The 18168-nt window shown below is 48.3% G+C and overlaps 1 protein-coding gene across 2 annotated transcripts in view; it reads right to left on the bottom strand.

Annotated features, from left to right (window-relative positions):
* Window positions 1-18168, bottom strand: part of LOC135906571 (medium-chain acyl-CoA ligase ACSF2, mitochondrial-like) — a 467079-nt gene that overhangs the window by 16538 nt on the left and 432373 nt on the right. For both annotated transcript variants that reach the window (XM_065438015.1, XM_065438016.1), the window contains one exon: window positions 2906-3021. In XM_065438015.1, coding sequence (XP_065294087.1) covers window positions 2906-3021 — 116 coding nt within the window. The remainder of the gene's footprint in view (window positions 1-2905; window positions 3022-18168) is intronic.

The raw sequence follows: 18168 nt of genomic DNA, 5'->3' as shown, positions 1-18168 counted from the left end.
GAATGCGGCCACCGTGGCCGTAATTTGACCGCCCGACCTCGTGCTTAGCAGCCCCTCACCATAGCCACTAAGCAACCATGACGGATTAGGGAAAGCGAATACACTGTATTCATTTTGGGTAATTGTTTTGGATTAGGTATTCATCCGTATGTGGTCGTGTACGATGTAAACCTGGACGGCATTTCTTTTTGTGTTTCCTCGCTCCGTGTTCCGCGGTGTGCTTGCGTGGGCGATCACGTTCCACAGATGCCACTGCGGTAGATACTTCGGAGTGCATTCCAGTCGACAGCACCGAAGGGCAGGTGACGTGCGCGAGGCAGTCGCGTGACGTGCGCTCTCACGCACGTGCTAGGCCCACCTCGTTTTATGCACTCATTATTTGTCATCGCGAGTTCATCGCAGTAAACAAAACACCGATGAAATCCGATGGGCAAGTGACCCGTTGGAGGCAGTGACGTGACGTGTGCAATGAGGCAAGCCCTAGGCAGAACCATACTCAGCCATAACAGTGGAGCCACCATAGCCTTACCCCGAAGCACAGGTTGGATTCCCAGTCCCAGACCAAAATGTACCAAATGTTCCTTAGAATTTCATTAATTTACCTTGTTTACAGAAACCAGGGGCGCTATAACGTAAAACTATTCCAAACTTTTCTATTCCAATTCTGCTATCAGCCCTCCGCGATTGGTCAAAAACTTTTTTCGACCACCCCCCATTTCACCTGTCTGTCACGCGACGTTGCAAAAACGGCAATACCTCCCCATCTGATATGATGTGTGCACACTGATTATGCATGATTTCACAGAAAAAAGAAAAACAGTTATTTCTGATTCGACCCCTTTTCGCCATTAGCCCTCGGCTATTGGTAAAAAGTTTTCGGGCTGCACCCACTTCACCTGCCTGTCAGGCGACGTCACAAAACCGCACGAACTCACCGCGTCAAAGTGACGTGTACGCGATAAAGATGCATTAATATGCCGAACAAAACTGAATTTTTTCGGAATAGCCGCAGGCTGCCCCGTTCCGAAAGGAATAAAAGATAGCTGCGCCGATCGCTGAGACGCTGGCTACTCGCACCTGCCAGAGAGCATGGGTGTATTTGCGTATAAAAAACTTCTTGCGTGACCGTGTAACGTTTTTAAGCACTTTCGACACGTTTACTATCTCATTCTGCCAACTCTTCTTTGCTGAGGGTCAATTTTAGCGTTACTCTTAAGCTTCCATTGCATGCCGCCGCGATTTTCGACCAGCCACCACAAGCTAAGTAACGGAAAGCCGACCAATCGCAGACGCCGGCACCACCCTCTTCATACGGTTATCGATTTTCAGTACACTGGCTCTGCCCTAGTGAATCCCTCTCCACTTGAGCGTTCTCCTCGCCTCTTGTCAGCCAATTAGATACAACAAGCCGCTAAATGTAGGCAATGTTATTCGTTTTTCAAGCAAACAACAGGGACCTCCTATGAACGAGGAGAGCGTTTGATTGGTCTGTTCAGACAACCCTATGGGTGACCGCCCGGTGCTTGCGTCGGTGGTTACGCAAACTTGACGTCAGGAAATTGGAATAGAAACATATTGGAATAGTTTTACGTTATAGGGCCTCAGGGGTGCTATAACGTAAAACTATTCCAAACGCTTCTATTCCAATTTTGAAATCAGCCTTCTGCCATTGGTCAAAAACTTTTTGGACCACCCCCATTTCACCTGTCTGTCACGCGACGTCACGAAAACCGCAATAGCTCCCCATCTGATATAACGTGTACACATGGATCATGCATGATTTGACCGAACGAAAAAAAGTTGTTTCTGATTCGACGCCTCTTCGCCATTAGCCCTCGGCCATTGGTCAAAAGTTTTCGGGCTGCGCCCACTTCACCTGCCTCTCACGCAACGTCACAAAACCGTAAAAACTCACCGCGTCAAAGTGACGTGTACGCGGTAAAGATGCATTAATATGCCGAACAAAATTGAATTTTCTTCTGAATAGCCGCAGGCCGCCCCGTTCCGAAAGGAATAAAAGATGGCTACCGCCGATCGCTCAGGCGCTGGCTACTCGCACCTGTAGAAGAGCATGGGTTTATTTGCCTGTAATAAAACTTTCTACGCGGCCGTGTAACATATTCGAACACTTTCGGCCCGTTTACGACCTCGTTCTGCCAGCTCTCCTTTGCTGAGGATCCGTTTTAGCGCCATTCTTATGATTCCTTTGCATGCCGCCGCGATTGTCGACGAGCCACCGCAAGCTAAATAAGGGGAAGCGGACCAATCGCAGACGCCGGCACCACCCTCTTCATCCGGTTATCGATTTTCAGTGCAGTGGCTCGGCCCTATCGAGTCCCTCTCCACTTGAGCGTGCTCCTCGCCTCTTGTGAGCCAAATAGATAAGACAAGCCGCTCAGTGTAGGCAATGTTATTCATTTTTCAAGCATACAAATGTGACCTCCTATGAACGAGGAGAGCGTTTGATTGGTCTGTTCAAAGAACCCGGCGGGTGATCGCCCGATAATTGCATCGGCGGTTACGCAGATTTGACGTCAGGAAATCGGAATAAAAACACATTGGAATAGCTTTACGTTATAGCGCCCCAGCCTGACAAATATCACGTCAAGGCAAGCATTTTTGACGTTTTCTTACTGCCACACCATCGGCCAATGTTTGGTACCATTTTCGGTCACGCCGCTGACGACAACGCCGAATTTTCGCGTAATGGGGCATATAATGCTTTCGCATAAATATCACTTGGAGAACTTATCTCGTGCCACAGGCTACAACAACAACTTATCTCTTTGGCACGCTGCTCCTGTGGCGCTGAAAAGGCTCCTCTACGCGGAACGTCTGTTCCCTTTGGCGTCACTCGAGAGCGTCAGATATATTCGGAAGGACAAGGCCACTGGAGGCCACATACCAGTTAGCGCAATCTCGATTTCTTCGGGGCTGATGTTGACGCCGCCTTTGATGACCAGGTCCTTGATACGGCCGCGGATGTTCAGCAAGCCTGTCTCCGTCAATTTCGCCTGATCCCTGCGCAGATTCCAGTCGCCATAATATTCTTTTTTTGTAAAGCAAGGTAGATGTCAGTCATGGGCTCGTTAACACCCTAATCTATTGTTCAATGAGGTGTTAACGCCATACGCATGCAGCGACACAGCAACCTCTAGCCACCGGCATTCCATGACAGATCGTGTCATGAGTGCCGGGATAATTATATAAATATTGATGTATACACGTCGAACCAGTTTTTTTTTCTTTTATTATTCTTCAATTGATCAACTTTAATACACGAGACAGCGCTGCAGAAAATATATTAGACAGCTCAAACTGCCCCAATAGCAGATACATTCGGCTTCCGACAATAATACAGCTGTATTTAATACTATTATTCCATACAAACGCTGACAATCTGTATCAGAATGCGAGAGTTGCGTTACCTTATCTTTAAATTTATTTGAATAATATATTCAGCAAATGTTTCTGGCAGGGATTGAATAAACCATAAAAGATGAATATGTACCTCTATAATTGTCTTTTACTTAGAGCAACAATAGGAAGCTCGTTTTAAATGTAAAAGGACAAAGTAAGTGAACGAAAGCAATAAAGCAGTCCTCAAACAGCCCCTGATGACAACACAGAAAGATGCAGTATGACAAGAACATGAATATAAAAAGACAAACGCGGCTATTTTATTTTAACAGCGTGTAGAAAAGATTAACTAGATGGAAAAAAAAGCTTTTGAATAGTCACTAGTATTTGGTGTGAAAACAAGCATATAGCTAGGGACAGAGAGGGAAACAGAGAGGAAACAGGCGGGCAAATGCTCGTTTCGTGACGCAATTGCAAAAAAGATCTTCATGCGATTGCGGGACTGATGCAACGCTCACTTTCTCTCAGCATGCTCACACCTTCAAATATTAGCCATGTTCAAAGTGCTACATTTTCCAGTAGATGAAACTTCTATATGTTCGCGAGCTATGTATTTTCGCGGACTAAACAGCAATATTAAAAATCCATGCAAATGGTCGCAGTTTCAGACGAAAGTCGAACAACGACAGCAAGAGAAAAACGTCAGATATTAACTAATCTTCCTACTCACGAATTAGACGAAATGATACAAAGTGGGGTTTGTAGATTTATTTGCCGTGTTAATTGCTGCAAACATACGCTTGCTGACTAAACAAGGATGGTGCCACGCACGCACAGACAAACAAGAGCAGACCTCACTCGCTGACGGCGAGGACTCACCTTCACAACGCTGGTGTTAACCAGGCTGGGTGAAAGAAACGCTTGTTGCTGCCGCCTGCTATACCAAGTCTCCGAAATTTAGATTACGCAACCTCCAACACTGAGCAAAAAGGGCGCGTGTAAAGGCGCCAGCCGTCCTGCCCAGCCGCGTATGCACTCAGCAGCGTAAACAGTCATGCGATGCCACGGCAAGGCTTGACAAGAAGAGGTGGGCTGTGCTCAGTTTATTGCGGCAGGAATTACATTGTTACGCGAACGAGGGATTAAGCACAGGAGACTATTTACAGAGTATATTTCCAAAGGATAATTGCAGCGCTGGCCAGTTCAGCCAGCAGCTCGAGAGCCAGAGAGCTTTCGTCCCCTTCGTCGGGGCGCCCGCGTGCATCGCCCACAATAACCACGCAGTATGCATGTATCCTTATCCCCGGCGGCAAAAGCACCGTCCCGGTGCGTCAAAATATTGGTGATAACATGAGAGTAGCATGGTTTGAGGAGTGCGACATGCGCAACTTCAGCGGAATTCAGGGAAGATGAGGCACTCGTACTGACTGGCGCGATTTCGTAGGTAACGGGAGTCACGGCCCGCAGCACGCCATACGGGCCTGTGTACCGAGACAAGAGTTTTTCTGACAGGCCAAGGTGACGAGCCGGGGATCATAGGAGTACCAGAGATCCAGGAGAAAAGTGTGCCTCTCTGTGTTGGCGATTGTACAAGCGCCGTTGCTTGTCTTGAGAGGTCAGGAGGCGAGCGCGCGCAATTTCGCGTGTTTGGGTTACCCTGGTGATGGCGTCAAGTGCATACTCGCAAGACTCTGACGCGGCGGATGGAAGGAATGCGTCCAGTGGCAATGTGGGTTCGCGGCCGAACAACAGAAAGAACTGGGAATAACCAGCGGTGTCGTGAGGCGATGAATTATATGCAAAAGTGACATAGGGTAGAGCAAGGTCCCAATTAGTATGGTCGGAGGAGATATACTTCGCAAGTACGTCTGTTTGGGTGCGATTCAGACGCTCCATGAGACCATTAAACTGTGCATGGTAACACGTAGCCAACTTGTGCTTGGTTGAGCAGGAGTTCAACCAAGCACAGGAAGGAGCACAGGAAGCAAGGAGTTCGACTGGTGCTGGTTCCTGCAGGAGTGCAGGAACCAAGCACCAGTCGGATGACGGCGATGACTTTCGAAAGAAATGTGTGACCACGGTCACTAAGTCAGCAGTTGTTGTGAAGCACCATGCTGCATAACCACGTAGCGTAAAAGAAAATAGGCGACATCTGTGGCGCAGCTTGTTGGAAGCGCCGTGGTGATGACGTAGCGCGCGACGTAAGCTGTCGCCACAGCGACCCACTTGTCGCCAGATCTGGACAGAGGGAAAGGGTCGAGTAAGTCCAATCCAACGCGAGAGAAGTGCTCCGAAGAAATGTCGAGTGGTTGAAGGCATCCGACAGGGAGCGTCGATGGCGCCTTTCGGCGCTGGCATTTCTCACACGCCGCAACGTATTTCCGGATGGAGGGCAAGGCGTGGTCAAAAGTAGCGTCGGCGAATCCGGTCCTAGCTGCGGGAGACTAAAGACCTGCCGTTGGTAAATCGTGAAGTTCTTGAAGAACAGCTAACCGAAGGCGCTTGAGAATGACGAGGAGTAGGGCAGGACCGTTGGGGCGTACATTGTGGTGGTATAATACGCCATCTCGGACAACAAACAGATGAAGAGACGAATCAGAAGGCGAAGATTCCAAGCCATCAATGATGGCGCGCAACGTGACATCATGACGTTGCTCGACGGCAGCGTGTAGCAGCTGAGGGACGGAGAAAGCGCAAGCGTTGGCATCGGGGTCAGGGTTGGTGGGGGGTTCGTCCACTTGACAGCGTGATAAACAGTCTGCGCCTTGATGTAATCGGCCCGGCTTATACAGTACTGCATAGGAATATTCTTGCAGCCGCACAGCCCAGCGCCCATGCCAGCCGGTAGGATCCTTGAGTGAGGAAAGCCAGCAGAGCGCGTGGTGGTCTGTGATAACAGAGAAGTGCATGCCATACAAGTACGGGCGGAATTTGTAAACCGCCCAGACGAGAGCCAGGCATTCACGATCTGCTATCGATAAGCCGAGCCCCGCTGCTGTGAGAAGGCGTCTAGCGTAGGCGATAACACGATCTTGACCTTGTTGGTGCTGGGCTAAGACAGCTGCGCTACCCTGACCACTGGCATTGGTACGGACCCCTGTAGGAGAGGACCGGGCCAATTGGCTCAGTATAGGTAGCGTGGTGAGAATGTTCATGGGGTGGAAAAACGCGGCAGTTTAGGCGGGGCCCTACGTAAACGGCACGTCTTTCTGCAGAAGATCAGTAAGTGGTCGGGCAATTGCTGCGAAGTCTTTAACAAAGCGCTGGACGTATGCGCAGTGTCCTACGAAACTTCGGAAGTCTTTGACATACTGAGGTACAGGAAAGGACGTGAGCGCGTGAATTTTCTCCGGGTCTGGTTGAATACCGGAAGCGTCAACGAGGTGGCCCAGCTCTGTAATCTGCCAACGATCGAACTGACACCTCGATGAATGTAGTTTGAGCCCAGCTTTGCGGAAGACTTGAAGAACAGCTGATAAGCGCTCAAGCTGCGTCTCAAATGTAGGCGAAAATACGGGAACGTCGTCTTGGTAGCAGAGGCATGTTGACCGCTTGTAGCCTTGAAGCAAAAAGTTCATCATACGTCTAACGTTGTTGGGGCGTTGCATAGAACGAACGGCTTAACTTTGAAGTGATAGAGACGATCAGGGGTGTCAAACGCGGTCTTTTCTTGGTGTTTTTCATCAGCAGAAATTTTCCAATAACCATACCGAAGGTCTATTGATGAAAAATAGTCAGTTTGCAACACGGAGACAGTCGAGGGCGTCGTCAGTGCGAGGCAAGGGGCAGATGTGTTTCTTGGTAATGCGGTTTAGATGACGATAATCTACGCAGAAACTCCATGTGCGATCTTTGTTTTTAACAAACACGACGGACGACGCCCAATGACTCGACGAAGGTTCAACAATACCTTTAGCCAGCATCTGTATCACTTCATCTTGAAAAAATTTACGCCCTCAAGCCGAAACCCGATATGGCCGGTGATAAATAGGACTGGCATCACGAGTATTTATGGGATGCTTAACAATTGACCTCTGGTCCAGGTGGCTATTGTTGTGTTGGAAGATGTCGTAGTCGGAAACGAAAAGGCGACAAAGAGCTGCTGCTCGTTCATGCAATAGGCCCGTAGCAATGATGGGAGGAAATGTTTTGTCAGGGCAAATAGCATACTGTGGACGTGGTGAATCGTTTGAGTAGGCGTCTACTGAAAACGTCGTGACCTGGTCATCTCCTATAGCCTTGGGGTAGAACTTCCTTTGCCAGGCCAAAATTGACAACGCGGAGGAATGTTCGCTTATCGGCGATGGTGACGACGAAAGGGGGCACAGTGATATTGCGCATCAAAAGGACATCAGGAAGAGGCATGGCGACGTAATCACCATCGGGCACAGGAAAGGATGATAGCAAATCGACAAAATGCAAGGCTTTAGGTGGCAGGCGGACGAAGGCGGTCGTACCAAAGTTGTTCGGCTGTTCGGGACGAATATGCGCCAGTAGATGGAGCTCGAGGCAAACGGTAGCGGCAGAAGATTCTATCAAACTGGAATGCACCATAAGCAAGTCGAGTCCGACGATTAGGTCATGGGGGCAATGGGTCCGCGTTGTAAAAAGAACAGGAACGTGGCGGTCCGCGATACTTGTGCGAGAAGTACACATTCCAGAGAAGTCAACAGTACTGCCATCGGCCACGCGTAGGGCTCGTGAAGCACCAGGCGTGGCAATTTTCTTAGGCGATGGCAGAGGCTACGACTCATTAAGGATACCTTGGGTCCAGCGTCTATTGATCCCGTCAAAGGGACACCGTCGACGTGAACATGAAGTAAGTTCTGGCTAGTTGCGACCCTCAATGGAGAATTTCGACACGAGGAAGATTATGCAGCACTACCACTAGAAGCTACATGTACTAGTTTTCCGCCAGGAGGGTCCATAATTGGTCGGCAACGGATAGAGGCGTGTTTGACGCGACGGGGACGGACGGCGCTGAGGAGACGGTGAACAAGCAGAATGACTGTCATGGACGGATGCGTCAGAAGTAGGAGGCATACGGCAAGGCATGTAACGGTGCGGGTCGGCATATGGGCGAAGAAACGGGGAAAAGGAGCTCGAATGCGGTGGTGTCCAGGAGTTGCGGCAGTGGCGAACGACGTAGCCAATGCAGAGGCAACTTAAGCAAATGGGCTTGTCGTCCGGAGTTCTCCACTCGGCAGGGTTGCGGTATCTGGGAGGGAAATACAGAGCGCTGTGGGTCGTAGCTGTCAGCAGCGGTCGGGCGTCGCGTCGGGAGACGGAGCAGGCAGCAGGAAAACCAAGCTTTCGAAATTCTTGCCGCACAACTGCCTCAATGAGAGCGATCGCTGGGGCTGGTTGGTCAGTGGTGGGGTCAAGTGGGCGTGAATGGAACGGTAGAGGACTTGTAGCCTCGAGCACGCGACGAACAATACGGGTAACATGCACGTTTAAGGGTGGGGAAGCGGTAAAGTCGACTCAAGACGACATCGCTGCCGTGTTAGAAAGCCGGGAGAATTGTGGAATGAAGCGGGTGCTTTTGGTGAGCTCAAAACGGTGGCATTCCTTGAAAATGACGTCTATGGTGGACACATTGTTGAAGACCAACAAGTCGAACGCGTTGTCCGCGATGCCTTTGGGTACGTGGCCCACTTTGTGAACCTCGGCCGTATTCTCGTCGACTTTCAGGCAAAGAACGAGCACTTCTTCTATGTACGACACATACGATTCAGTAGAAGACTGAACTCGGGTAGCAACACCTTTTATAGCAGCCAGCTGCCGACCGGTGGGATTTCCAAAAAGGTCGCTGAGCTTCTCCTTGAAGGCATCCCAGCTAGAGATCTCGTCCTCGTGTGTCCGGAACCAGACACGTGGAGATCCTCCCAAGTACAAGAGGACATTCGCTAGCATAATGGTAGGAACACATCGGTTCTTTCGGCTAACACGCTTATACTGGCTGAGCCAGTCCTCAACGTCGACATTAACTTGGCCGGAGGAAATACCAGGATAGCGGGGATTAGTAGCCGTAAGGTACGTCATTGTCTTCAATTCAGCCGCAGGAGTATAAGCAGATGAGCTGTCGTCACCGGGAGCCACGGCGGAAAGCAGGAGAGTGTGACCGCTTCAGAGCTCCTTCTCGATGACCGGGAATGGTACCCTTCACCAAAATATTGCGCGAACGAAGCATTGAGAACTGGCAAATATTTACAAGGTGTATTTACGTAGGATAACTACAGCGCTGGCCAATTCAGCTGACAGCTCGAGAGCCAAAGAGCATTCGTCGTCTTCGTCGCGGCGCCCGCGTGCATCGTCCACAAGAAACGCGCATAATACGCATGTATCAAATAAGCACTCCAAGTGCATTTCCTCCGTCGGTGTCGCCGTTGGGTTCCGCATAAAGCCCAAGGCGATAAAATGGTCACCGTGGGCCGTGTACTGTATACGCGAGTGAAAAACGCGTGCACGGGTGAACCGGTGATCGCAGCTCAATCTCGTAGACGCAAGGCAGGAAGCGCCCCGTCTTCCATCGCGCGAAAAGCTTCTGGGGCCGGAGTGGTAGAGAGGCGCGTTCTACTGAGCGCTGCTACGTTTTAACGCGACAGCGGTAAGGCAGCAGAAGGAGCTCGTGTCGCAGAAAAGCTGGTGTCATCGGTAAATCCCAGAAGGCACTTCATAAATAAAAACATCTTGCAAGATGGGCTGGTGGGAATCGAACCAGGGTCTCCGGAGTGTGAGACGGAGACGCTACCACTCAGCCACGAGTTAGTTCCTTCGAAACGGGATAAAATCGCCTCCAGTGAATGCGGTATTAACTTAGAAACGTGCCGTAGAAAGGTATACTACAGTGTATATCGGTAATAATGACCATGTAACTTACAGAAGTCGCAGTTTCACGAGTAGCGAAGTACGTTTCCGCTAAATTTCTTTTGCGCTCTGCGCACACGTAGAGCCATCTTGCGAAAAACACAGAAGACCCCCTCCTCGTAATGTACGTGCTGCCCCGACACGTGGCGCGCCACTCGCCCCATGACTAAAACCCCTTAAACTTCGTAAAGTAGTGCCACGCTTTGAAGAATGCCGCTTCCACCTCCAGCGCTCTGGCCGAAGCCGACGCCGCGTCGCTATTGGCCTAATGGCATCACGTGGCCCCTTTCGCCGGCTTCCTTTGTTTATAGTCGCGCTTCAGTGCCATCTTTGCTCGAGAAGCGGCGCTTGTTGGCGGCATTCCTTCCGTTCCTATTCTGTGTTGTTTTGATCTTGTGAACGCCTTGAAGGATATTTTGTGGCAAGTGCGACGTCGCTTCACGTCATTTTCAGTTACCATGACCTGCTGCGCGTTTGGATGCCAATATAGTTTTAGCAAAGGCAAGGGTATGTTCGCGATACCGTCCAGTAAGCGCAACGCGTTAAGAAGAAAGACACGGCTTCACCGAATTGGGAGGGAGAACTTCCGACCAACGTCCTCCGCGCGACTATGTGATGGAAGTTGTGGCTCTCGCAGAGTATTGTATGTGCCAGGCTTGCGTATTAACGTAGTAGATATTGCACAGTTCACTGTGCATGATGTCATTTGTACGCACGCTTTAACATGATTTTTATACGACGTCTGCTTTGTTTATATACGCACTACGTGGTCGTGTTAGTCGCATTTGGTGCGCTTAATCGTTTTGTGCGCCAACCGGCTTTACTTCGCGGACACGCGAGGTTGCGTATGATAACATGGTTACGAAATTTGTAAGATTCAGCACAGTCCTTTTGACAAAATTTCAGTCTCGATCATGAAAGCGCCTCAGGAGAGCAACTCTCTGCCTTTTGTGGTTACTTACTAGCCTTCTTTAGATAGAATAGCGTTGTTTGCCTCATTTGGTCGTGTTGCTCATTGGCGGTCGCCTGGTGGATTTGCGATACAGAGGCACCGATGAAAAGCGTGCAGGCTCTCCCGAAACCGTGTTACGCGGTGCGTTCGTCATCGAGCGTCCGCATAATATGTCATTGAGACGTATGTGCTAATTCGCGTGAGCTTTAAAGTGTGCGAAGCTTAAGATGCGGCGGTGGAGCACTCGCAAAGAAAACGTGCGGTCGCCCGCCCGTTCCCTGGCTGGCTTAGTCGTCGTTCGTGTTTAGTCGTTTGCACGTTTATTTGCACGCTCGTTTAGTTCGCGCGCTCATATAGTCGTTCGCTTGCTCGTCTATGGCCCTATTAGTTTCTACAGTCACTATGCCTAATTGAGACGCGATTGCTGTAAGACTCTTAGGCTGGTGCGTTTATTTACGCAATGATACAATAAATGGTGCACACGGACTTGTGACTGCAAAGGCAAATCTGTAATGCATCTATAAGAAAATAAACTCTTAACTTGCAACTCGAATGCCGTTTCATATCATTTTAACCTATGGATAAAACATCATTTCACTTGCCGCAATTTCGGCCGCGTCATGGCGTGGGGATTCTTTGCGCGATCATGACTTCACTAATAAAGTCATGTCTCGCAAATGTTACTTAGAAGGGAGTGCAACCATCCTGAATGCATGCACCTCAGTGCAACTCGGTTCGCGACAAGTACGTCACTTAGTAAACGGACGAACCAACGCACGATGAAGTGTTATTCGTGATAAGTCATTAAACTGAAAAAATTACTGAAGGCCACAGTGGTCTTGTTTGAGACTGAGTCAAGCATTGTTGTCGCGCTCCCGCTTCGCGCACGAATGCTAAAAGCTATTTTTATTTTCTTGTGTACGCACAGTCCCGACTCGATGATCGGCCGTGGTATTTCTGTCGGCGTTGAGAGACGAGAAACATAATAGCACCAGCGCCCACCTCCGAGGCTTTGCGCACGCTTAGATAGGCAAACACGCACGTTGGCGGCACTGTAGCTTGTAATACACTTTCGAACCTCCAGGGCAGTGATCTCCGTCAGCCTTTGTACATGATAGCTGATACGCGCCGCGAATTCACATGGTAAGGGCGGCGCCGATTCTTTAGGCTGAGGGCTTGCTGGAAGCCAAGGGGTTGTCATTCGATGGTAAACGTGTTAGTTACAACCATTCGCAACAAGATCTTGCGACATGCCCTTGACAAATGTTGCGTACCTAATTGTAGGGCACGCGATACATTCGCAGTCGTCAACGCACAGCGTTAACACTCCTTCAGCTACTTTTTAAAGAAATAGTTATCAAAAAATCAAACAAAAGCTGCCGTTACCGAATTTGTATAAGCATCCGACTACAAATTCTATGCTGTACACAAAGTTACGTGGAGCTGGAAAGCCAACGTTAACGCCTAAAGAGCACTGCATTGCTATGCGTGCATTCACTCTGCGAAAGGTCGTCTGCTGCGCTCGAGCATCGTAGGCGGCGCCATGGTCGAGGATGGTGCGTGAAAGAGAGGAGAAACGAAGAGGAGTGAAGGCGGTGGAGGAGAGTGGCAGTACTTTACGAAGTTTCAGGGGCTTTACCCATGACCACGTCCGCCTTCATGGCCCGGCTATCTCTGCCGATCGCGACGTTTGGCCGGCGTAGCCCGTTTGAGTAGGCGGCGCGAACGGGATGGGATAACGCTATCGCGTTCCGCTCGTGAAGGCGAAGCTTAAGCGTCCCCCAAATTTTTCAAAGCCATCTGCGACAGGAACAACTCCGCCGTGATCTGTGTTTGCGTGGCTTAATTCGCGTTGACGCGAGAGGCAGCACGAACGTCAGTCGGCCCGCTGCCACTGCCGCGATTCCTCACTCCAGCGATTAGATGGCGAGTTTCCGCGGTCATTGAGTGAGACGTGATCATGTTTACTTGTGCGCGCCTCACACCATGCATGTTAATTTAGTCAGCAAGCTTACGTTTACAAGGTTATACGGCCTTTAAAATTACTATCCTTACTTCAAATAGCTGTCCACTAATTTGCTAGCGCAATCAATGCTTCGCATTTTGGGCGAAACTGTGGATTTTTATGGCACCTGCACTTTATATGGAATATACGGGACATCACGGAGAAGACGGTGAAGATGTGCTTTAACTGTTCATGTAATTGCAATTGCAATAAAAAGCTGGTTATATATAATCATTCTGCTGTGCTGAGGTAATGGGCATGGTATGCTGGATAAAATGCCTATTATTTTTGACATCTTATCTCGGACGTTACAGACTTTACGGAATCTGAAATGTACTGCTCAGTTTTTCCTGTGTAATTGACCAGGCGAGGTCACACTGCACCACGATTATAACGGGCGCAAACATATTACGGGTCTTTCTGGAAATTTTTGACATATCAGTACCTTCAGAAAACAAAGTTGTTTCACTATCACGCGTCAGAAAACGAGGGTCTTATGTAGTGAAAGGCGTATCACAAATATAAAATAAATTTTGTTGCGGAAACGGAACAATATTCAAGCTCAAACAATCAGCAATTGAAGGTCATTCCGTGCTGTCCAGTAGAGGATTAAGCCGCAATATTTAAAGCTACTGCCAGAATATTAGACCACCCAATTTGAGGTGCCGGCATCGACATTGTTCTTCGAGTGCCTACTGGGGTTGAATCAAACAAAAATAGAACCGCTACTTTTTGTTCACGTGGTTAAAACGAAGAGTTTGTACGCAAAGCACAGGAATGCTAGGCATAGTTCTGATGACCTTGGCTTCTCTGACTCTCTCTCTAACGCTGTTTTTGTCAGTGAACATCTTTCCCCGATAAAAAACAACTGTTTTCAACGGCTCTGTCGTTCAAGGACAAGCAATGGCAGTATGTTTGGAATTGACATTTGTCAAGCCAAAGCCAGGATGTCAACTGAGAGCCGAGCTTTTCGCATTTTTTCATAAGAAGGCCTGTCTGTTTTCCAGCAGACCGATCGAAATTTTCTTACAGAATACTTGCCTAGCGTACTTTCTTTTTCATTGTCCCATTGTATTTAGGCACGGATCAGCTTCTACAATTTTATTGTGACCTTTATTTGCCTGTCGTTCACCTCAAGGCACCTAACCTTAGAAAAAAATAACAGCAGGATGCACGCTTTTCTGACTTTATATGACTTGAACCTTTGTTTCATTTACGTCCCTGAAACATGGTTATCGCCTCATGATGAAGACACGTTCTGTTCCCATCATACGTTCCCGAGTATTGTCACCTGTCATCATGGCGGTGCTGCTATATTCATATCTTCGACGATTCGATATAAACATAGATATGACTGTAAGGTCTGTTGAAAATACTGAGTCTGTATGGATTGATATAGCTAACCCATCTTCGCCAGCTAGTATGAATAAGGCAATCACAGGCTCAATATGGTGCTCATCATCGTCCTCAGTTCCCGAGTTCTGTTTGTCATTGAAATACATTTTAAAAAAAAATTGTCGTTTGGAGATACGGATGTCATCTTTGGTGAGAGAAACATCAATCGTTATTAACGTACTAGCGCAGCTTACTCCAATTAGACATTGTGTGTGTTGTTTTTAGGATTCGGCCATAAATATTTAATCTCCGTTCCTCTTAGATGTTGACCTGGTGCCTCATATTCTTTAATCGATCACACTTTGTCTAACTTTATTTCGACTAGTGATTGTGGCGTTGTAGATGCCAACGTCACTTATCATTATATTACCTTGTTTTTTGCCGATTTGATTGTGCCATGCCGAATCACTTGATCGCGTTATCTTCAGAAAGATATGTTAGATAAAACAAATTTTGTCAAGCGCGTTGAAGCCATAGACTGGTCTTTCTTAAAACTTCCCAGTGACCAAGAAGTTGGTTTCAACTGTTTTTCAGCTGTCGCGAGAAAGTGCCTATATGACTATGCTACCACTTCGGAGGTCGCAAAAACTTTTCAGCTCCACATAAGCCGTGACTTTTAGCCAGTATAATGAAGAGCATGCGAAAGAAAGACAATTATAAAAAAAATGTCAAAAGCGTCCTTTCAATGCTGCTCTTGAATCTCGCTATAAAAATATGGCGAAGTGCTTAATAAACTCCTAAAGGAAGGAAAAAGACTATCGTACAAATAGGATCCCTGATGCTCGTAATAGACAATGAACAGTGTAAAATAATTGGTTAATTTGAAACAGATCAGTCGTTGCTCCCGCTAACAATTACAGTCGTCTGACAACACATATAAGAACCCGGATGGTATTGCGAACCCTTTAAATGATTTTTTTTCAGCTAAAACCCCTTTCTTGTCATAAAGGTACGAGTCAACATCTAAAAAAACTCATCAGTCATTTGGTCTCTTTCTCACAGGTCCAGATGAAGTAATGCAGATTCTTCATACCTTAAACATGACAAGTATTGTCTTGATAAGGTTCAACATATTCACCTGAGATGCATCTCCCACCTCATCTCGATTCCAGTCGCTCAATTAAAGGCCAACTGGAAGAAAATTTTCGACCACATATAAAGCAAATTTTGAGATACTTTGGACAGGCGGAAGCAAATTATTACTCTAAATATAGCTCAATGGGTCACAAATAGCTCGCAAAAATCAATGTTTTTCGTACCAAAGCTGAAAAAAAAACGCCGACATTATCACCAGGCGGAAATCACGTACTGTGAATGAGTGGAGAACCAGCGCCCATGCTTTTTGCTTCCCTAAACCTCCTCGAAAGGAGGCTTACTTGTATTCCGTTCCGGTGTATCCGTGAACAGGTCCCGTACGCCTGCTAGCTATAGGGTTAGTATACTTTATTAGCTGCTTCGTGCGCCGTGACAATGCCGTTGCGAGCCCACGATTTTCTCTTAATTCGAAGTATTCTTCTAGTCCAGTTCGTTTTCTCTATATGGTTGTCTACGTTAAACAGCATGACCTTTATGATTCGGCCTCTGCTCGAAGAGCGCATTCGGGTGGCCAAGCTAAAGGCGTGGCATAGTCCGGCCTAATGCGTAAGCTATCTACGCGTGCCGTAGTTACGCTCCAAGGGGCGAACATTCGGCGCTCTACAGTCTAGTGTGGCTGGCGCGGGAATAGGCCACGTCCTATCGCACACCGGAGCAGTTGGAACAGAGTGCATCGCACGCTAGCTTGGCAGACCAGCAGTACGCTGTTCGGGTTGAGTGAAGCGAGCGTGTTGCATTTGCGCATTCTGCAAAGAAGCCTTCGTTCGCCGTACATTTGTCCGATAGGGCTGCGGTAACAGCTGATAGCTGCGCTGATTTGGGTCACGTTAAAGCGCATGCTAAAATGTCAGCGATCTTAGCGTCTATGGCATGGCGCTTGACTGGCCGCTGCCTGGCACGCTCGAAGCACCCTTGTTGTCGACCAATATAGGAAGTCTACATGCAAGCAGAAACATAATTCAGCTCCCACTCGGGTATTTACTACTATATTTTTACATATTTGGTAAAAAGTCCGTAACCCTTAATGGCCATCGGTTATCTTCCCTGCTCATTACATGTCTTACCCATGCCCATTTCTTTTTATTGATTTCCACTAAGATGTCATTCACTCGCGTTTGTTCCCGCTCCCAAACTGCTCTTTTCTTACCCCTTAACGTTATACCTATCATTCTTCTTTCCATAGTTCGTCGTGTCGTCCTCAATTTGAGTAGAACCCTTTTCGTAAGCCTCCAGGTTTCTGCCCCGTAGGTGAGTACTGGTAAGACACAGCTATTATATACTTTTCTCTTGAGGGATAATGACAACCTGCTGTTCATGATCTGAAAATGCCTGTCAAACGCGCCTCAGCCCATTCTTATTTTTCTGATTATTTCCGTCTCATGATCTCCGCAAGCCTCCAGGTTCCTGCCCCGTACGTGAGTACTCCGGTAGTGGATCTTGTTGATGCGCTACCGGAAATGATCGCTCGGAAATATATTGCCTTTGAATACAACTTGCCTTCGAACGATACCGTCGATTTTCGTGTGCCATCATGGCATGTACTAGTTATAGTCAACCGAAGAAAGCATTTGCCAAGCATATGTGGCTGGGTACGCGATGGCGCTGTTGAAATGTAGCTTGTGCAGCTTCGTGAACTGCAGTGTAGATGCTTCGTGCGCGTTGGCTGGTGCTCGCCGCACTTGCCTGCTGCACCGCCATCCATGGTTTCGCTCCGAAAGCTGGGACAAGACCACGGAGCAAGAAATATTTAGGAGTGCTAACTCCGTGGTTTGCGGCGACCAGAAAAGGTCCAACCCCGTGGAGCCGTTATCGTGCTGGCGGCCGCCTGCCCGGGTGCCGCATTTTTTTTTCACTGTGGCTTCTACGACGCGCCGCATGGCGCCGCCACTGTATACGGCCCCATCGGCGCATACAACAATTGTGACTTTATCTGGTCGCCCGCGCTCGCTCGCGCTGACGGGAGTTTCACCTCCTAAATGTCTTAAGGCTGATTCACATGCTGCGACTGCAACGACGAAAATCGGTGCTGTCACACGCGTCGCAACGCGATTTTTAGAGGGCTCATTTCACATGAATGCGATTTCAACAATGCGACTGGTGCGACGCCCAGGGTTGCTTACTGCCAGGTTTCGTGGCACAGGCTGCATAATTCCTTTATTGTAATGAATAAAACGTTTACAGTATAATATTCTTGACTTTTCTTGATTAGAAGCAAATAATATGTACGTTTACTAATTTAAGAACGTTAGTTAAGATTTGTCTTGGAGTGCGCGACGGCGGTTTCGGTAGTTGAGTGCGACATGGCGCACGTAAACAGCTGTTCGCAGGTGGTTCTGCGCCGTGTGTTGTCTCATCTGCCTTCTATGACCGTTTCGTTCTGCCTGCGCTACAACTATCTCCAAGATCACCTATCGACCAGTTCATATTGCTACCCTCACCGCAGATGCAGTATTCGGAATTCGGCTGCCACGAAGTCGTCGTGTCAGCCCAA

This window comes from Dermacentor albipictus, chromosome 5 (assembly GCF_038994185.2).
Source record: "Dermacentor albipictus isolate Rhodes 1998 colony chromosome 5, USDA_Dalb.pri_finalv2, whole genome shotgun sequence".
Taxonomy (NCBI): Eukaryota; Metazoa; Arthropoda; class Arachnida; order Ixodida; family Ixodidae; genus Dermacentor; species Dermacentor albipictus.
The sequence above is the reverse complement of the archived record's forward strand: the minus strand, read 5'-3'. Positions and strand labels throughout refer to the sequence as shown.